The 21,787-nt window shown below is 31.8% G+C and overlaps 2 protein-coding genes, 1 long non-coding RNA gene and 1 other non-coding gene across 5 annotated transcripts; all 4 read right to left on the reverse strand.

Annotated features, from left to right (window-relative positions):
- Nucleotides 1-1,379: 1,379 nt before the first annotated feature.
- LOC116404784 lies at nucleotides 1,380-2,788 on the reverse strand. Its single transcript, XR_004217860.1, has 2 exons — nucleotides 2,603-2,788; nucleotides 1,380-1,646 (listed from the first exon to the last, which is right to left on the reverse strand). It is a non-coding gene; the product is annotated as an uncharacterized LOC116404784 (long non-coding RNA).
- A 2,270-nt stretch (nucleotides 2,789-5,058) lies between these two features.
- LOC101219245 (flavonol synthase/flavanone 3-hydroxylase) lies at nucleotides 5,059-6,765 on the reverse strand. The gene is made up of 3 exons (XM_004140814.3): nucleotides 6,030-6,765; nucleotides 5,607-5,934; nucleotides 5,059-5,516 (listed from the first exon to the last, which is right to left on the reverse strand). The coding sequence occupies exons 1-3, from the start codon at nucleotides 6,494-6,496 to the stop codon at nucleotides 5,304-5,306; spliced, it is 1,008 nt and encodes a 335-aa protein (XP_004140862.1). The 5' UTR covers nucleotides 6,497-6,765; the 3' UTR covers nucleotides 5,059-5,303.
- Nucleotides 6,766-18,474: 11,709 nt separating this feature from the next.
- Nucleotides 18,475-21,148, reverse strand: LOC101219481 (selenoprotein K). 2 transcript variants are annotated; one of them, XM_031888065.1, is made up of 5 exons: nucleotides 20,995-21,082; nucleotides 20,217-20,253; nucleotides 19,034-19,137; nucleotides 18,792-18,939; nucleotides 18,475-18,702 (listed from the first exon to the last, which is right to left on the reverse strand). In XM_031888065.1, the coding sequence occupies exons 2-5, from the start codon at nucleotides 20,233-20,235 to the stop codon at nucleotides 18,668-18,670; spliced, it is 306 nt and encodes a 101-aa protein (XP_031743925.1). In that variant the 5' UTR covers nucleotides 20,236-20,253; nucleotides 20,995-21,082; the 3' UTR covers nucleotides 18,475-18,667. The 2 variants fall into 2 exon arrangements, with proteins under 2 accessions (XP_031743925.1, XP_004140863.1); XM_004140815.3 differs by lacking the exon at nucleotides 20,217-20,253 and having other exon boundaries at nucleotides 20,995-21,148.
- On the reverse strand, nucleotides 19,557-19,701 carry LOC116404812. Its single transcript, XR_004217916.1, has one exon. It is a non-coding gene; the product is annotated as a small nucleolar RNA snoR137 (small nucleolar RNA).
- Nucleotides 21,149-21,787: the final 639 nt, after the last annotated feature.

Here is a 21,787-nt window from a genome sequence, read left to right on the forward strand (position 1 = left end):
AATAAATAGTTAAAAGCAATGGCTAATGGGATTTTAAAATAAAATACTAGCGAACAACTTAAACATACATACAAGTATGTGTTTATGCATGATAATGAAATGACTCTTAGTGTTTGATCATGCAAGTAAAATGAATAATATATGCTCGAGTTTTGAAACTATATTTGATGAATATTGTTGATCACACACATATATATATTAATGAAACTGTTTCTGGACAACGGTACAGGACTATTAGATCAGCACAATACACAAACAAAAATATAATTCAATTACAATTTTTTTAAAAAAAAAATTGAAACATGCTTGATGGTTTTAAAATATCATAAACAATTACATTCTTGACAGTTATAAAATGTCATAAACAAATACATTCTTGACAGTTTTAAAATGTCATAAACGAGGACATTCTTGATGGGTTTAAAATGTCATAAACAAGTTCATTCTTAACAGTTTTAAAATGTCATGAAATTATGTATATTTGACGATTATAAAACTTCAACGTTCTCTATTCTTGATGTTTTTATCAACCATCAAGAATTTTGACTTTCTTGACAGTGACTTCAATGACATTTTTAAAACCATCAAGAGTAGGGTTTCTTGACAATTTAAAAACGTCAAGAGAGCCTGTTTTTATAGTAGTGAGGGACAATCTTCCTTTGTGTTTGGAATGCACTCATGCATTCATAGGAGATGAGCATTTAAGGAATTAGATCACATTGCATCCTTTAGGGATGCCAATTTGCTACCTTGATTTCCAACTTTTGTTGAGGTATTTAAAGTTAGTTTGGTTTGTAATAGAGATTGTGGTCTTACGTGGTTAATGTTGTTAAATATCTCACTAGATTTTTTTAATGGAATATTTGACTAGAGAGTAAGGGTTTTGAGACATCTTGGGAGGAGATCGAGACCATTGTTGGTTCAAGGCATTTGTTAGTTAAAAACATTGCCTTACCCCTTAGATCCAAGACAAGCCAATAAAGCTTATTTTCCCAAAAAAAAAAAAAAAAGCAAAAAAACAAAAAGGGCAGAAATAGTGAAGACACTAGCAAGTAACAAATTAACACTTGGGACTTATAATGTTGGGAAAAAGAACATTGAAAGTAGCTCATGCCTTCTTTTTCTCCATCCCTTGCTTCATGGAATTCGACACAGGCTTTCTAGATGATGCTACCCCACCTCGTATGACCTTTCGAGGTACTAAAGATCCCAATTGAATCAAAACATTTAGCATGAGATAATGAGAAATTGATATATTAAAAGCTAGAAGAGGAATCTTCAAAACCGTATAGGCAAGACCCTTTGGATTCATAGAATGCATAAAATTAACTCATATGAATGGAAAAGAAACTGAAATCATTACACAATCAACAGATAAATTCAAACAAAGGAATGTCGCCTCAATGAATGTATTAATATTGATCTCTATATGGACAGAACCAATATCTTATGAAGTAGAAAAGATAGAGGAAACTAACTGGTTCCAACCTTCATTTTAGTGAACAAGTAGTTTCTAAAATATAGTGCACAAACATGTCCATTCTATTCAGAATACAACAATCTCAATTGTGTTCCACTTTCAACTGCTCGTTTCTGGTGAACAAACTCCATGAGAGGGGTAAAAATTGGAGTTTCTTTTGCAGCACCTGCGAACAAAAGTGGATATATAAAACTTCTAGAAATTATTCGAATTTGGAGTTAATAGTATCCCTCTGGCAGTTCATAGCAAAGTTATTGAATGACTATTCAGCAATTGTTTGAAACTCTATTTTTCTTCTAAATCCATATTTCACAATTAAGAGTCACGTATGTCTTGTACCCAAAAAAAAATGTGAATGTCAAGATTGTCACAGAATACGAAAAACATTGGTGAATGGTTAGTGGTCACAATGAGAGAAGGTCAAGGATGTAATATATACATACGGACACAACTAATTTATCTAGCGACTTCTCACACAAAATCAACAATAACCATGAACTTAATCTATTATATGAAAGCTAAGTCCTTAGCTCAACTCTTTAATTCCCTAATTTAGCTTTCATCTATCAATATTCTATCCTTAAACTAATTAAAGAACACACAACTAAACAACAATGTAGTTTCTTAGAGCTAACAAACCAAACATTCCATCAACAAAAAAAAAACATTATATATCCACTGGAAAGTAAAACCTCACTTGAAAACAAAATAAAAACATTCAAAGTTCATTAAAAAGAACAAAGAAAACACCCAAAACTCATAAGAACAACAACCCATTAATGAAAAAAGAGAGAAACAGTATAAGTTCGAGACATTTCAAACAAACAAAAATATGAGTAAACAAAACAGCGAGTGATGAACAAACCAATGGTAAAATAAAAATAAAATAAACAAACAATTAACAAAATTAGCAAGAACAAAGAAAAATTCCAAAAGGCCATTACAAATAGAGAGACTTTAATCTTTAAAGTTCGTCTAATCTTTAAAGTTCGTCTCTCCAAAGACCTAATTGTCATCACTGGACAGAAGCCCTAACAACGAACATAACAACACTTGACCCACTTGTCCTCCCAATGTCAAAGAAAATCCTCAAAATTATCAAGAAAATCAAGCCTTATGTACCTGATTTCAAGCTCGCATTCGAACATTTTTGCATCCCTATAAGACTGATGAGTTCGCTCCTCATCCTCCTTCTTCTCTACCCGGGAACAGATTTGAAAAGGTGATGCAACTGTTTAGTGTGAAAAAGAGAAAAAGAGAAGAAGGTGAGAAGAGAAGAGGGAGTATCCATACAAAATATTTTGTTTCTTTTTCTCATTACAAAAATAGTGTTGGTTCTGCTGCCTAAAATTTAAGGGTTTTTAAAAACTTTTTTTTATATAAGTTATCCTTCAAAGCAATAATAAGGGATATTTGTTGTAGTGATAGAACTTTAGTGAAACGACCCATTAGTTAATGATGGTTGATTAACTCGGTCTAAAAAGTTTAGCTAGTTAATCTAGGATCATTGGAGTTCATGATCTGTAGGTCCATTAGGTTCCCTCGCTACCGCATAAGAAATCAACTTAGAACATTATGATGGAATAATTCAAATTGTTCAAATTAAGTAAAGAGAGAGAAACCAACGAATAAATTTGATATAGTCCTCGGTTATAAAGTTTAAGATAGAGTTTTATGTTTAAATGTGATTATAATATTAAAAATATGAATACAGATTCATATTAAGAAGCTCAGAATTGAGAAGTCAAATTTTGACAAGTTTTATATTCAAGTATGATTTGAATTTTGAAGAAATAAATGCATATTCATGCTCGGAAGGTCGAAATTAGTCGAAACGAACAAAATGGTAAAAAGTCAAAATGCTGACTTTACTTGAAAAAGTCAAACTTTGAATTTGATTTAAATATCAAATTACCATATTGCCCAAAGACTAATTTAATCAACAACACTTGTTGAGATTTAACAAGCTTATTCCTATCATGTGATATACAAGTGACTTATTACATGCAAGACACCTAACCTAATAATAGTTAGTGGAATGCTAACTGTTGAGATAAAGGAATCTCATTACACGCATGTAGTTTGCTTGAAAAAAGGATTTGTGCAAATGGAAAAGAGGACTCTTGTTTTTCGGGTGAGATAATTATTTTGTAATTAGGAATTACAAAATAAACCAAAAAACTCCTTTTTCCCTTCACAAAATCTCAAAAGAAAAGTTCTTCCTAAAAAAATTTCATCTCTTTCTAATTCCTTCACCAAACGGGTTCCACAACCCAGTTCTAAGTTCGGAGAACAGCGGATCAACACTAATGGTAGTTCTGACTTCAAGTTTGTAAGAATGTTGCAAAGAGTTCGTGAGGATATTACAAAGATAAAAAAACATCAAATGTGAGTTTTTCTATTAACTCTATATTCAATTTAATTAGAGTTGTAATGCATGTTAATTACTAAAACGTTTAGTTGCAATTAGAGTAAAATCATATCCTTATTCCATTGCGCATGTCTACCCTGAATTTCTGAATTTTGAAAGTTTTAAGACTAAATTTATGATTTTAAAACTAAAGTTTAAAAATCATATAAATACACAATACACAATTCAAAGACAAGTTATCATTTAACTTTTTAAAAAGGGGGTTTGAACCTAAGAACAATATTATCAAACTAGATTTATATAGCTTTGAAAGAGTTACTATAGTTTAGGATTTAGGATGCATGGACTTTTAGTATTTAGTATATGTACTAACGGGTGTAAAAATATAGTATATTTAGGTTAATTTTTATAAATATAATAAAAAAAATATATTTATGACTAGTGTAACAAAATGAACAAATCCATGAAATGAATATTCCTTTTAAATATTTTAGGTTTGTCATTCTTTTTCATGTCTTTCTTCTTTTTATCGTCTTTCTTCTGTTCGTCGTCTTTCTTCTCTTCCTCTTTTGCGATATTTTTGTGTTTCTTCTCAATCTAAATTATCGTCTTTCTTCTCTTCCTCCTTTGCAATATTTTTGTCTTTCTTCTCAATCTAAATTATTGTGTACAAAAAAATTTTGAAAAAAAAATCATTGAGATTTGACTATCCAAATTTAAACGATAAACGATCAAATCTAAGTGATCCAAAATTTTCTTGAAAAAAATCGTTTACATTTGGCTACGATAAAATATAAATGATCGTGTACTAAATTTAAACGATTATGTACCAAAAAATCTTTAAAAAAATCTTCAGATTTGGCTATTTAAATTTAAATGATTAAATCTATACGATCTTACTAAAATCTAAATGATTTTAAAACAAACTTAAATGATTTTGTACTAAGTCTGAACAATCTTATACGACTATGGTATTCAATATTATAAACAATCTAAATGATAATGGTTCAGGATTGTAAGAAAAAAATGAGAGAAAAAATTCTAGAAGAGAAAATGAAGAAACTACGAATAAAAAAAAGAGAATATAAATATATATATATATATATGAAGAAGATGTACATAAATTCAATTCTCGTCACAGAAAATTAAAAACCAACTATAAAGTTTATAAGAAAGCAACGATGGCATGAGTTTAATTTGTTATAGAGATGGGTCAATATTTTGGCGTTTTATAATGTAAATTAACAGTTATTTTAGGGTTTTATATTCTCAAAATAAGTTCCAACTAAACAAGGGAAGTTTCGTTATTATTTAAATTTAAACTTTGAAAAAAAAAAACAATTACCATTAGCCTTATTGCATAATTTAAGACATTGAAAGCATAAAAGAGAACACGGTGGCCGGAGCAGATAAAACGATGACCATAAAAGGAAGCCGCGGCGGTGTTTTGAGTTACTGTGGAATCTTGTTCAGCTTACAATATGCATATTCACTGTACTTCTTAGTTTTATATCTTGCCGGAATTTTCTCATCGACTAATTTCGGATGAGGCCCAACTTCAAACTCCGGCGGTGGCTCCAAGAACACCGGCCACGATATCCTCGTTTTCTCCTTGTTCACAGTCGTCCTATGAAGCACACTCTTGTACTTTCCATTACTCAGAATCTGCCCCCACAACACAACAAACTTTTAATTCAGCCATTTCCGACGCAACTCAAAATTTCAGACATCTCTTGAATTCAAGAAACACTTTACCTCAATTTGATCTCCGATATGGATGACAAGGGCGTTAGGAATGTAATTAACATCATACCAATGCCCATCTCTAAACGCCTGAAGTCCTTGAACTTCATTCGGCACAAGAATCGTAATGGCTGACATGTCTGTATGAGCAGGGACTCCAAGAGCCAGATCAGGGCGTGGACATGGCGGATAGTAATTGATTTTCAGTAAATACACCAATTCATCTCCACCCACTCGCTCTTTTAGTTCATGCCCTTCAAGCCCCAAACCCAGCGACAGGCTTCTGAACAGCTTCTCAACAACCCCATGTAAATGCTTTCTGTACTCTTCATTCGCTGCCCTATATTCTCGAACACACGTGCACCCAAAAACAAAACTGAGTACAATAACCAATTATTAAGAAAAGAACTCGGAGGAACTTATTGATTTCGTTACCTGTAAGAAGGGGGATTTTGAGGCCAGAAATTGTAATTAATGGAAGAAGGAGGCCAAATGATGTGGAACAAATGGTCGACCCAACCTCTTTTTCCATCGATTTCTTTTTGGAGATTAGTTCCGTAGCCTTCTACGGATTTGGAAGCAGGGGGTTTGGCGTATATCTCTTTCATCTCAGGTGGGAGCTGGAAGAATTCCTTCCCCACGGCTTGCAAATGGGTTATTGCTTCATTTGGGATCTGGTGGTTAATGATTTGAAACATGCCCCAATTGAGTGAAGCGTCGTGAATGGCTGTGAGAACAGAATCGTCATCTGGGTTGGTGAAATCGATGACAGGGACAGCAAGGACTTGGCCTTTGACGGTAGTGATTCCGGGCTGTTCGGTGTCCGGACGGACAAACTGGGAGGGGAGAGTGCCGGAGAAAAGAAGAGAGGAAGCAACTTCTTGGACTCTCCCAACCTCCATTTTTGTTTTCGGTGAGGAGAGAAGGAATTTAGAAGCTCAATTAATACAATGAAAATTGAAGAGAGTAGAGAAGGTAGAAGGTTGCTTTCAGTAGATACGGTTTAACAAACTTCCACTTTTGTGCGTGTTTTCACAACAGAATTCAAGCGCTGCAACCCTCTTCCGTTCCTACTCAGCATGCGCCTCTTATGAATATTGGTGAGCAAAAGAGTGATGCCTAAACATACATAATTTTAAAAATACTAATGCCTGTGTTTGGGACAATCACCTCTTAATAATTAAAATTTATATTTGGATTCAACATTTTCTACTTTTCTATATTACTAACCCTTCCTTTTTCTAAAAAAGTTTAAGAAGTTATTTTAAATATTATGGTTTGAAATCCCAATAATTATTTTAAATTATTATTTTATTTGGAACTGCAAAAATCAAAATTAATGTATTTAAAATTTCAGTTTGGATGCTAATTAGAAACAATTAATAATTTAGTAATATAGGCTTTTATTACTAATGTGTTAATTAAAAAGTAGAAAATGATAACATTAATTATGTAATTTATTTTGAAATATCAATAAATCGTGCAAAATCCGACCATTTTGGCTTTTAAGTTTTTAAGTAAAAATTATTCACTTTCTTGCTATAACAAATAACCAAATTCATTTGAAATCCTGAATATTGAAATTCTTCAAAATTATGATTTTCCAAATATAGCGTAAATGTATTTCATGTTTTTATAATTTTCAATCCAACTCTCTTTTCCACTTTTTTAATGTTTCTATCATTTTTCTTTTGTCCTCGTATCTCACTCATTTTTCGATTATAGTTTGTTACATCGTAAAGTCTTTCTTACCTCTTTTTCTAATATTTTAATTATTTTTTATGTGTGATAAGAGTAGGATTCATAGAGGTAATGTATCTCAGGATGCATGAAAGTGCCCAAATTCAAAGAATTTTGTGGTTTCAATTCCATCTATGTTTGTGATTTTTCATTTATGAAAATGTTGATAAAATGTATGATTTATAAAAATAATGTGAAAAACTAAAAAATTCAAATGTATTGTTTAAATTAATTAAATAAACATTTTATGATTTTTACAACTAAGTTGTTTATTATCTATTGTTCACATGAGATTTTTAGAGAAATATTGTAACACCCCTCCTCAAATCCCCCTCTCTCCCTACCCGGGTGCAAGAGCTGGCAGACATTACCATATTGACAACACTCTCCAACCAACTAACTAACTAAACAGTGATAACTTGTAGAAATACAAGTTATTACAGCTTTTTAGGTAGAATAATGAAGTCTTTAACGTATGAAAAAAGAAGAAAACGCATAGTAAAATAAATAAAATAACTTGGTCACACAATATGGAATAGAAAAGAGCTTTATGCCTATTTATCACATTTTTCATGTGTTTTTATGCTGGGTTTTAAGCGAAAATAGAAGAGTAGCCCAACGACAAAACATCACGCAAGGAGACACGCGACCAAAAGAGTGAAGTTATGTGAGACCCGAGTTTGGAATAGAAGGATAATTTTTATTAGGAATTCTGATTAATATGATTTTTGGAAGGAAGCGTTTTAAAGTGTTTTTAAGTGTTTTGATGGTTCGCACATCATCTCCAACTACCGCTCTTGTCTTCTAGTGCTTCTTCGTGTGATAAATTTGTTCTTTGCCTAGAGACGTTAATCGCCAAATGAGTTCATGATTGTAGTCCTTGCGTGAAATGATTCCTACGGTTCACTAGTTTCTTTCTTTATTCAATATTAAAATAGCGTGAAACAGACATAACTCTTATGTAAAATATATTTTCAAGTACCTCTACGTTTACAACACAAGTTACGTGTTCTAATTATTTTCTTGTGTGTTTTAACCTCATTATTCTAATACAAAGAGCTATAATAACGAGTATTTATACACGCTATTAGTGATAAAATAACTACATTAACTTGTTTAGTTTTCTTTACAATAGCTATGTGAACACAGACTTGTCCATATTTTGTTATGTGATGTTTTTGTTTAATTTTATTTCCATAGGATGACTTCATTTTTTTGTAGATGAGACTTCAAAACAAAGTTGTTCTAGTCCAATGTTAGGAAAAAAAAAAAAACTCAGTTAAACCAGTCACATCAGTATGGGAACATTTTATAAAAGTAGAAGGATTTGATCCTAAATAACCTAGGGCTGCTTGTAAACACTGTGCGACTTCATATGCTTGTGATTCCAAAAGAAATGGTACAACTAATCTAAAATGACATTTAGAGAAACATAAGAAGTATGCAAATCCATTAGAAGATAATGTTGAAGGAGAGGGAGATTCTGAGAGTAGTTTGATGGCTACATCCTTCACTTAAGAAAATTGTAGAACAATGCTTTTTAGTATGGTTATATTGGATGAATTGTCATTTCAGTTTGTAGAAAGTGAAGGATTTCATCAATTTTGTCGAGCATTAAATCCAAAATTGTGATTCCATCAAGAGCAATCCTTGCAAAGGATTGTTTTGAAATGTATATGGGGGAGAAAAAAAAGTTAAATAGTACATTAACTCAAAGTGGGAAAAGAGAGTTTGTTTAACAATGGATACATGTACTTCTGTGCAAAATATTAATTATATGGTTATAATGGCTTATTTTATTCAGGATGATTGGAACTTGTGCAAAAGAATTTTGAACTTTTATCAAATAGCTAATCATAAAAGAGATACAATAGAAAGAGTCATTGAAAAGTGCTTAGAAGGTTGGGGTATTGATAGGCTCTTTATTGTATCAGTTGATCATGTAAGCTCAAATTATGTAGCCATTAATTGCATATTTGGTTAAAAAGTTTAGAGGCAGAAATGGGTTGGTGTTGGACGGTGAATTTATTCACGTTAGATGTTGTGCTCATATTCTTAATTTAACTGTTAGTGATGCCTTGAAATATTTGCATGTGTCTATCCTTCGAAAAAGAAATGTTGTGAAGTATGTTAGGTCATCTCCTGCTAGACTGCAAATATTTAAAGATTTTGCTAAAGAAGACAAGATGTCAACAAAAAATTGTCTTATGATGGAAGTTCCAACACGATGGAATTCTACTTTCATTGTGTTGGATGGAGCAATTAAGTGTCAAAAGAGGTTTGAAAGATTCGGCGGACATGACCCTAGTTATTTGCAAAAGGATGATATTCCTACTGTTAAAAAATGGGTTAATGCAAAAGTGTTTGTAAAGTTCCTAAGGACTTTTTCAGAGGTAACAATGAAGTTTTTTTGCATCTATGTATGTGACTTCCAAACATATTTTTTCATGAACTTTGTTTGATCCAAGAAATAATTTGTGAATACTTGTTATATGAGAATGCATTATTGAGTCAGATGACATTAAACATGCAGACAAAATTTGATCAACAAGTATTGGGGTATAACTAAAATTGAGAAGACCAATTTATTATTATATGTTTATGTAGTTCTTGACCCTAGGTACAAGTTAGCTTATGTAAATTATTATTTTAATAAATTTTTGGAGGAAGATTGTGCAAAAAAAAGGGTGAATAAGGTTGAAGAGGCATTTCATCGATTATGTAATGATTATTATATGAGAATGTCAATGTACAATCATGTACATCTATCGAAGGATTTGGCTTTCAAAGTCAAAATGAAATAGCTTCTATCTCATCTAATGGATCTTATAAGCCACATGTTCTTGTTCATAAATAGATTTAAACGAAGTAACAAATTGTGTCTAGATGATGTTAAAACAGAGGTGACTCGTGATCTAGACGAGGCTCATATAGAAGATGAATACTTAGATTTGTTAAATTGGTGGAAGGTGAATTCCTCTCGACTTAAGATCATTAGCTAAGTAGCCAAGGACATCTACAGTATTCCTATATCAACCGTGCCTTTTGAGTCCTCCTTTAGCACTGAAGGACGGATGTTAGATTCTTTCCGAGGTTCAATAACTCCTCAAAATGCAGAGGCACTCATTTGTGCTCAGAATTCGATTCAATCTAAACTTTTGGATATGACATGATAGAAAAAATTGATAGGACTGAAGAAATTGACGAAGATAATTTTTTTTCGAGGTAAGCACTTAAAATTTTAAATTGTCTCATTTAAGCTAACAGTTTGTCATTCTGAATTTTTTATCTAAAATTCATAAATAAAATTCATAAACATAGGAAATGAGATGAAAGTTGCATTTGAAAATCTTAATTATGACTCTATCGTCTAAATCCCTACTTTCAAATATTTGTTTATATTTTTATGTTTTAAATGGTTAACTTGTTAAATATTGAATCTTGCTTTTCTCTAGAGTATTGATGCACATTGACCGCTGCCCTTGTGTTGTGTTGGCTACATCACTTTTTGCACTAAAGACTCTGCCAATGCTGCCATGACCGCTGCTATGATCATTCTTGTTGAGTAGAGACATATGTACCAATTTTAGTCTAATTTCTACTGTTATCTACAAATCTTGTAAAAAATCTCAACACCCATCTGAATTTAGGTCCTGATTTTGCGTCCAAATATCTATAATTATCTAGAGCTTAAGATTGAATTTGGATTTGCTGGTCTGATACTTATCATTCTGAATGATGAAATTGAGTACAATTCCATAGGTTCAGGTACTATGGGAGAATTATCCTCAAGTCCAATGGGGACAAGGGATTAACATTGGTGTTAACAAGAATAAGGAATTATCTTCAAAGCTCTTGCAAGCAGAGGTGCCACTAAGCAGACATGGAAGAAGCAAATAAGCTTGCTTCAATCATTGTCAACCCTAAAAGAAGCAACGCAGTTCTTCAAGGTCATATGTGCCTTTCAGAGGAAGGGAAGTTGTTGCTTATGATGGTATTCTCTAAGTCCACAAATTGCTTCATTTGTTTTCATCTTGTCGTATTCTTTTGTTAAATAGGTAATGAGTTATATTAACCTATATTAAATGTTCAAACTGGAACTATTTATGGTTGATTTGCATGGATAAACATAACGTATTGGATTTTTGTTAGGATCAATGTTTGTGGAGATTTTTAATTTCTCTCTTATTAGGTGAATTGTAAGAGAGAAGGGTTGTAAAAAAAAAGACAGAAGCTACTCTTTACTGATGTGTGAATGTAAGTTTGTAATTGTAATGTTGAGTTTTTCTTTCAGAAAAAAGTTTGCAATTCAATAACAAGAAGAAAGAAAGGAAGAAATGAAAAGAGGAAAAGAGAAGGGAAAAAAATGACTCGACTCGACTGTCCGTACATTTCGAGTTGGATCGAGTTTGAAGGAAAACTGATCCGACCCAGCCCAATTATACCTCTAATAACAACTCACTCCACGCCCCAAATGCTCCTTCAAGTGGTTTTCTTTCCTAATTCGAAACTTTGGAATGTTATGCTTCAACCAATTTGATGACTACCAAACGAGATTTATGCTAACAGAGTTGTTCATGAAAAAACATTAATAAAATAATAAAATGTAGGGATTTTAAGGACCATATTGAATAATTGAAGAGAGTGAGAAAAGAGGGATTATTTGAAATAGTTAAAGAAGAAATTATACAGACTAAAGTAGTGTTTGGTAAATTAAAATAATGTATTTTCTAAAAATTCATTTATAAAATAATCTATTTTGGAGAAATCTTTAAAAACCAAACTCACATGTAAACACTTGTAAAAATATCTAACAAAACATTAATAGTTTAAATTTTAAATTCATTTTCAAAAAAGTGTTTAAAAAGAAATATATGATTGAAAAACATTTTGATTTTAGTTCAATCCAGAGTGAATCTAAGTAAAAAAGAGGATAATTATTGAAGTAAAGCATGCATGGAAGGAAGAAATTGAAAAGGGGACGTGGGGAAAGTCACACTATAGAAAGTAAGGAACATGAAATTTTTTTATTTTTTTTCAAGCAGCTGTTTGGTTGTTTAAGATCGTGAAAACAATCAATAGATATTGAAAAGTCAAATATAAATGATCGTGTATCAAATTTGTTTAAAAACATCGTTTAGATTTGAATAGAAAAATTTAAACGATCAAATCTACAGGATCTGTGTACCAACCAAAAAATCATGAAATAAATGGCTATCCAACTTTAAACGATCAAATCTAAACTACTATATATATACATGATTTGGCTATCCAAATTTAAACGATCATCTACCAAATCTAAACATCATTTACTAAATTTAAAGTATTAAATGTAAACGATCTTGTAACAAAAGTAGTCAAATCTAAACAATCGTTTACTAAATATATTATAATTCGCGCTTGCATGTCAATTAATTATGGGGCATTTTTGTATTTTTTTTATTGCGGATCAATGGACTTTTTTCATTTTTTAAAATGCTCTATACTGGTAAATATTTTTATTTACCACTTTGTTATATTTTTTAAAAGTCCATTTTTCTTAAAGTTAAACATGTTTGTTTCCTCTTAATTTACACCTTTACTAACTAAAAATAGTTAAATGCTCACCCAAATTTTAGAAATAAAAAAAAAAAAATTTAAAAATTCTTTTTCTCATTATTCAAACTTTGATTTGATTTTTGAACATATTTGTAAAAAGTAAATGATTGTTTATAGTCTCAATTTTTCAAAATGATAAACCAATGACACACTAAGCATTTTATTGGATACTTTGACCTAAACAAACTTCAAAATTTCTTTTTGATCAAAGTTATTGAACCATAGTGATAAACAACTAACATTAGTTTAACTTTAAAAAAAAAATAGAAGGAAGTTATTCAATTTAATTAAGGTTTTCATCTACCTAAGTTCATTCTATAAAGTTTCATCCACAACCAAACTTTGTAAAATCAAGTTGCAAAATCAAACTTGTTATCCTAATTAATAATGATGTACAAAAGTTGACCCAAAATTACATTAAAGACAATTCAAGACTTAAATGTACTATCTAATCTAGTCTAATCTAATCTATAAGATGAGTTGATATTCTTAAATGTTTATTTAAGTGTGCAACTCAACAAATGAATTGTAAGAGTTATTTATAAAGTTCTTGGCTAAGCTTGGCATGAAAAAAACTCAAGGTAAGGGAAAATTTGAAGTGTATGCAAATTTTTCATACCTTTATTTAACAAGGTTTTCTCCCATGGTATATTTTGATTTATGCATTTTTTAACATGAGCTCGTCCTAATTTTAAAAAATCCTTTACACCTTTCCAACTAATAAGTTTCTTTATCATCATTAATTTTATATTATTATTAAAAAAATTTACTTTTGATCTCTAAGGTTTGAACTTCTATGAAGTTAAAAAAACAACACGTTTTAGTTCTTAAAATTTAATGATAGTTGTAAAAGATCATTCACTAATTATGAATGATGTGGCAGTGGTTAGATATTTGAATTGGAAAATAATATTAATTTTTGAAGTGACATGGCCATCTTGTCCTCATCTCCCTCGAGCTCTCTACCTATGGCCTCTAGTTTCGTCTAAAAAATTGTTTTGACAAAATACAACTTTTCTTTGTTACACACCTTAATGATGGCATTTAATGTCTCAAATGGGCTTTTATTCCAACAAATGTGATGAAATAGAGGAATCTTCTTCAAGAAATTATGTGATAAAAACTTCTTCAAAAAGTACATGTGTTCTACAGTGGGTTTAGTCTGATCAAATATAATCAATCTTAGTTAGTTAGAGTTAGAAGGGAACTTAAAAATCTAAACGTAACCGATGACTAATTTCCAAAAAGGATAGAACAAAAGTGGAACAAAATCGTCTCCAATAGGCTTTATGTGGCTTCTATCATAATTGGGTTCTGATTTGTACTTGGAGCATAGTTGGTTTTTGGGTCTTACGAAGCTGCACAAGCACGGGTAGCATTTTCCAAACTTCCTGCTTCTGCTTTTCAAATATTACTCAGCCGTCGTTGAACTAAAGGAGTTCCTCTTCTAATTTGTTCATATGGAAGCTCAAGAAATAAGGGGACTTCAATTCGTTCATCACCTGGCTAGTGATGGTTCTCGTTCTTTAATGGTTGGCAACGATGCCATGGAGGTGGAAGGTTGGCACAAGTGGCACACATTGTTGAAATTTATGTCTTAGAACTCGTAGTTTGCAATCATATTCTATTCAATAAAGTCGTTATTGATACTATAATCTTAAAGCCAATAAAATAAGGACTTGAGACTCTTATTAAGTAAACTTAACTTTATGTAAAGACATAAACTTGGATCAAGTTTTAGCATATAGCCTAAATAGTGTATAATATACGAATACGGTTTTGCACCTTATTTTGGAAAAGTTATGGATGTGGTACACTTTATAGTTAGCAAATGATGTGATCATGTATCGTTCATGTAGAGACATGAAATTGGGATCATCCTATGTAAAGAGTTTACCTAAGACTGAAACCATGAAATAGTTAGACACTTTTAAGTTATAACACCATTAACTTTGTAAAATTGATTATTTTGCGTATAGATATCTCATATAACTTAATCTTAATCTTGAGCTAACTATGAACATTGCATACCATTTCCATAGTTTGTAAAGAGTTTTATCCAATTTTCTGTAAATAACCCTGTTAAGAACAAAACATGTAGACAACATTGCTTCTCTCCACATATTATCATATAATCCAAAACTCAATAACATAGCATTCATTATTTCCTTAAGGGTTCTATTTTTCCGCTCTACTATACCATTTTGTTGTAGTGAATAAGGGGCAGTAAATTCATGAATAATACCATTTGATTCACAAAATTCCTTAAGAAATTTATCACTCTATTCACTACCTCTATTTCTGCCTTCAATTTCAAAAATATGCTATCAGCTTCATCTTTTGTTTTTATGAGATAAATTTTAGTAAATCTAGAAAAATCATTAACAAAATATACATAATATTTTTTTTCACCTCTACTAAAGTGTCTTTTAAATCGGCTAGATCAGAATTAATTAATTTTAACAATTATGTACTAGTTTCAACATATTTGAAAGGTTTCTTAACATACTTTCTACATAAACAGGTCATTCACCAGTTCCATGTGATTTATTTGCATTACTTATTCTTAATTCTTTAAGTTTCCTAATTGATGCAAATTTTACATGACCTAGTGTACCATGCCACATATCAATAGATTCAACTATGTAAGTAAAACTAGAAGCATTTGCATTCATCAAGACAGTATTGAGTAAAACAAACCATTAGATAGATATCCCTTATCAATAAAGTCTCCATTTTTGGTGAGGACAACCTTGTCACCTTCCAATACAATCTTAATACCTACTTGATTCAATATACTCTCAGACATCAGGTTCCTACATAGGGAAGAAACATACAAAATATTGCTCATAGATAAATTTTTTCCATAAGTTAATTTTACAAATAACCTTTCCTTTCATGTGTACTCCTACAGTAGTTGAGTTTCCCATGCATACGCATTCCTCATAGTCATGGAGAAGTTCTCAATTGGTGCAAAAGTGTCTTGAAGCTCTAGTATCGAGAATCTAGTCCGTCTTATTTTCAATCAGATTGACCTTCGCAATAGCTACTATGACATCGTCATCTTGTGCAGCAAGATTGGCTTGTGGTACAGGTTTCTGGTTTGATCTCCCTTTCCTTTGATGACATTGATAAGATTTGTGTCCTTCCTTCCCATAGACATAGCAAATCAACTTCTTCTTCTCAATTTTTCTCGATAACCTTGAATTGTCCCTTCCTTTGTGAGTTTTTCCCATTCTGTCTTTTAACCTAAGGACCTGTCTCTGTTAACAACAGAAGATTCAACGAGGTTAGAATCAACAGAATTTAGATTTGTAGAAGCTAGCTTATCTTTCAATCTATTGACTTTTTCTTTGCGCATATTGTTGATCAACTCCTAAAGTTTCAAGTCCCTCTTTTTGTGCTTCAAATGATTTTTGTATCCATTCCATGAAGGAGAAAATTTCTAAGTAGTACATTCACTTGGAGTACTGGAGTAATTTACACATCTTCATTCCTTCGGGCCTCGGCTAGAACATTTGCCACCAAGATTTCATATTCATGAATTTTGTTGTCCGTCTTCTGAAACTGCAACCATTTTTCAAAAACATACTTTTTTTTGCTTGCATCATCTCCACCATATCGAGATTCCAAAATGCTCCAAATATCCTTGGCATATTTCTAAACCGCTAACATCTCAAACATTGGATCTGATATGTGGTTCAACAGATGCCCGCAAAATGTCTTGTTATCCTTTGCACATTTCTCAAGATCAGATGTGGATACTTGCTTCACTTAGTCAATGGCAGGGGACCCGTGGATGATTCTAGATCAGAAGTAGGCACTGGAATGGTCACTGGTGGATCAAACAGTGGATCGATGGTAAGAACATAGTCGACTTCTAGCTACTCGAAGAAGATCAATAATTTTTAGGACCATCGATAGTAATTTGTTTCATCAAGCGGTTTGACTTTAGACCAGATCCGAAAGAACTTTGTTGGAGGTCTTGATCGACATTGTTATAATTGCTTTCAGATTGTAGGAAAAATAGTCAATTAGGACCGACTGAGGTGCTAATCATGTTGTTGGTTGCTCTCCAAGGTTAACACAACTTCCATACTCAAACGTGCACTCTTCAAAATAGGGAATAGAAACAAAAACAAAATTGGTTAGAACAATAGGAATGTACTTGAGGGCGGAATAGAGATGTGAACAAAGATGGAACTGGGAGAAGAGCGACAGAGAAGAGAGAATTATTTCGGTGGTGAAGAATGACAAAATGAAGCCTCATTATATAAGGGAGATGGGTTAACTGAAGCCCGAAAAGAAGGTAACAAAACTTACATTTTATTCAAGCAAGTGCAATTATCCAATCAAACAACAAAATGCATGTGGTGACAAGATTATACTATCACTCTCAACTTATTTTGTGTTTGTTATAAAGTTTCTTAGTATTTAAACCATTTTTCCTCATCTAAATATTTTAATGTGGGATAAAGATATCAAGGTTTTCTTAACTTTGTTTATGGGCTTAGACCCAGGAGTCATTTCCAATAGGTAGCACTTGAAATTCCCATTAATCCAACCAACACTTCGCTCGTCTATGGCTCTCCCTTTCTGATTTTTCTGCGTCAATAACTCCATCCTTCATCATTCCATGCGTCTGCTAGTTTCTATCGTTGGTCAACTTCAATTTTGGCTACTTCAGTTAACTCAATTCTTTTTTAAGCCTCACATTTTGCAACCAAAAAACTGCATTTGAAGCAATTAATCTTCAAATTGGTACTAAAACAATGAACATATACTTTTTTCTTAGGTAAACTTTCGTATGGTTCGCGAAATTTTTATGCTCTTTCTTTAATTATTATGAGATATTTCATGGTGTGTAGATTACATTTTCAAGTCTTTAGCTTAAAAAATAAGTTATTCCGAAAAAAACTAAAGTGTTTGGAAGTCACTCAAAATAGCATTTTACATGTATTTTAAAATATTGAGAAAAAGTTTAAACAAAAATGAGTTTCTTGAAAAACATTTTTTTCAATTCCAATCAAACCCAACAAAAATATTATAAGGGTTGGATTGGATACTATATACGGATCGAGGTTTATTACCAACTCTCCAATTGTTTCACCAACAATTAGAGAGGTTTATCACCTCGTTATTTATATCAACTCAAATTTCTTACTAAAATATTTGTATAAACTCTTCCAATTGCTTTCCTATAATTATTACCTAACTCAACTCAACTAACTCTTTATTTTTATCACTAACCAAAAATCCCCCAAAGAAATAGAAAAGCATATGAAAGGCATCTCAAAACTATACCTCTAACCCTTTTTTAAAAATATTAACATAAAAAATCAGTTACAAGCATCTTTTATAATATATATATATATATATTAAATAATTAACATTCGGTCCTATAGTTCTGAATAGATAAGATGTAAGACTAAAGGTATTTTAACCAAAATAAAATCATGGCGAGGTTTGATTAAAAGTGATAGTATTATATTATCTTTAAAATGACCAACACTTGCGAAAAAAAATAGTTTACAACATTATCTTAAAAAATCAAGATGAGATGAGATTATGAGAGAACTCATTGATTTATGAAGGATTTACGTTTTACTTTGACATAAAATATATTCGCACTTAACATTCCATCAACATTTACACCACGTCTCACAGTTTTAAATTGAAATAAGATTGTCTAGAGAGACAGCTTTATGTAGACGAACCATGGAAGCAGCCATATCTTAGCCACAGCACGAGCCACAGGCAGGTAACGAGCCTGATTGCCACGACATCATATCACATATCAGTAAATAAATCAATTGAAAGTACGGAGAATAAAGGTTCAAAAATCAGCATTCAACTTACTGTGATCAATCCCTCGAACATTGTCCAGACCACGAGGTGGACCGCGGGGACGACCACCATAGGGCCCCGACCCAGGACCTCCAGGGCCCCCACCGTCCCATTTCTTTCCTGAACCGGATCCTTTTCTATATGCCTCTGATTTTTCCATCTATAAAGAAGTATATGAATTTTATCTTCCTTCCCAACATGACGGTTTCTGAATGCTAATATATATATAATCAAGGCAATAAGGAACAACTTACCGAGAACAAGGTGGTAAAAAACACACCAATAACGTTTACGATGGCCCAAAAGAAATCAGTTATAGTTTTGAGACGCCAAAATGATCTCTGGGACTTCACAACACCTACAAGATATCACCGCAAGTGCATAGTTGGTCAGTAGTCAGTACATGCACAACAGAATCAATAACATGGAAACATCCAACTTCATAGTTCCAAGAATCAGATCAAGAGTAGTAATATATCCAACCCACCTACGAAGCTCCAAAGTTTGTTGATCCGAAGATAGAAAATCAGATAAGATGGGACATTGTGCAACGTAAAAGCAATTTGACAACTCTTAAAAATAATTTTAACGTAAAATCAATTGAAATAGAAATGTTTAAATGTCACACAGACAGGAGTACGTAGAGAAGAGTTGAAAGGTCATTAATGTAGACAGCCTGCTAATCAAGCGAAACTGAAAGAAGAACACAGTTCGCTACTCGATAAGATAACACACAAGTGGTTCTTCTATCAATGTACTCCAACAAATATGTAAAACGGGTGTACCAGGAGACAGGTAGCAGGCTGCAATAGGAAATTACACAGAGCTGTTCAATACTGGCAAATTTAGAATCAATTTATGCTTCAGAAACATGAACATCCACCATGATCAAATATGAGAGAGTTCACCAATAAGAAGCAACCAAAAGGAATTCCAAGTTCTGATTCAATCAAAGAAATCTGCTGAGCTACACAATCCTGCTAAACAGACAACCGAAAGGATTCCCAAGCACAGGTTTATAACACTAAACCCTTACTGATACCTCCTTAGGTTGCAGACAGACTTTTAAGGGTGCATAAGAAAGGAGACTATATGAAACATCAATTTCTTAACTACGGTAATTTCACAAAAATTTAAAACTATGGTTGTCGAAATCCAGTTGTGGTTGACAAAATGAAGACATCAATATCTCTACACTTCGCTTTATAACGTGGACCTAATATTGATCACTAAAACTAAAGAGCCAGACAAACTTAAAGCAACTATAACAGAATTTACAAGAAAATACATCTGTTTATTCATCAACTTTTCACAAGCACTGACACCTGCTTTCCATTATGAACTGCAATCAACTATACAATTTTAAATTTTAAATTTTATATTGAGCAGTTGCATTTCATAAGGAAAAGATAAAAATACCCTGAAGTGAATGTTAACCTTTTAAGTGAAGACCCATTTTCCTGGCCTTTATATCCTACCAAAACCATAAATTGATAAACAGTGTAGAACTCGTTAGAAAATCTCTGTCACCACACAAAGAAATAACTAAATCCCTTCATCTTTAAAGTATCAGTAACAGCTCGTAAAAGTGGCACAACAAAATTCAAAATTTAAGTTAACGAAATAAGAATTCAACTCATACAACATAATAAAACCATCAAGCTATGTATCTTATCTAACATATCAAATGACAATAAATTTCCCAAACTCGTATATCTCTATTTTCCCGTCATTCCATTAGGTCGTAGAACAACTACCTCTCCAACTGGAATTCGACGGTTTTTCCCCTCTTCATTATTAAATTCGGGACCTAGGTTTATTTCCTTTCCATTTCTGTGGTTTCATCTTCTGTGTACGGTTTTTCAAATTGATATTTGGCAACACAAAATTCATAAAGAAATTAGACAAAGAGATATGCAATGAGAAGAATGTTCCTTGGATCTAACCTACTAGGCCCAAAATGGAAATCAAAATCATGAAATGCATAAAGCTAAGGGAAATAGGGAAAGGATCGATAGATAACACACGAACAACCCAAACACAGAAGGATCATATCTGAAGACGAGTAGAACCAAAATCCCTAATTCTATGCAAGAAATTCTTGGAGTAACCAGGGAAAGAAAATCCAAAATATTTCTGATTCCAAAAGTGATCTACCAATTTCTCAGCAGTGAAATAAAAAAAAGAACTGAATAGAGAGAGATCGAGAGAGAACCTCGTTCAACGTACGCCATGGGAGACTTTCCAGAGCTTTCTCGAGGCCGAAACGAAAGAGTCGATATTGTAAAAGCTGGACGTCAAATTACCGTTTGGATTGTTTAGAGGTTTCCGCTTCCTATTTTATTTATGATTTATGATAATATTGATAGGCTATGGCTACGTCATAAACAGGTGATCTTTTCTAAAATATAATAAATTGATAAAACAAAACTCACATGCCAACCATCTAAATACAACAAATGTCAAATCCATTTAATACAATTTAGTATATATTTATATTTGAAACACCATTTTTAAGATTTGATCGTTTAAATTTAACTACTTAAATCTATAACTAATATTTTCAAATTTTTTTTATACGATCGTTTATATTTTTAAAAAAATAATTACTTATATATTTGGTATAGGATTATTTAGATTTCATCGTTTGAATTTAGTTATCTAAATCTAAACGACAAGATTCCTTTATTTAGATTTGACAATCCAATATTCAATTAATGTTTTTCACTATATTTTTATACTTGAAAGGTGAAGTTGGATTGGGTTGTGAGACATTCTCAACTCAACCTATATTTTCGGGTTATTTGGGTTGTCTTCTAACTCAACCCAACTCAACACATATTTTTTTCTAATTTTTTCTCGTTTTCTAGTTTCTAATGGTTATAAAAGTTTGAAATAGTTGCATTTAAATTTCAAACATACATAATTCAAACTTCCATACAATAAATTCCAAATTTATATACCTCTAATTTATTTTTATTAAAATAATATTTATTTATTTATATATT

Source organism: Cucumis sativus, chromosome 6, assembly GCF_000004075.3.
Source record: "Cucumis sativus cultivar 9930 chromosome 6, Cucumber_9930_V3, whole genome shotgun sequence".
NCBI lineage: Eukaryota > Viridiplantae > Streptophyta > Magnoliopsida > Cucurbitales > Cucurbitaceae > Cucumis > Cucumis sativus.

Bases quoted from the DNA above. Each gene is read 5' to 3' on its own strand.
- LOC101219481 (XM_004140815.3), bottom strand. The intron at 18,940-19,033 runs GTAAGTTGTTCC...ACTTCTTTATAG, and splicing joins TTTTTACCACCTTGTTCTCG to ATGGAAAAATCAGAGGCATA. The intron at 18,703-18,791 runs GTAAGTTGAATG...CGTGGCAATCAG, and splicing joins TGTTCGAGGGATTGATCACA to GCTCGTTACCTGCCTGTGGC.
- LOC101219245 (XM_004140814.3), bottom strand. From the start codon at position 6,496: ATGGAGGTTGGGAGAGTCCAAGAAGTTGCTTCCTCTCTTCTTTTCTCC. The intron at 5,935-6,029 runs GTAACGAAATCA...TCGAGAATATAG, and splicing joins CAAAATCCCCCTTCTTACAG to GGCAGCGAATGAAGAGTACA. The intron at 5,517-5,606 runs GTAAAGTGTTTC...TTGTGGGGGCAG, and splicing joins ATATCGGAGATCAAATTGAG to ATTCTGAGTAATGGAAAGTA.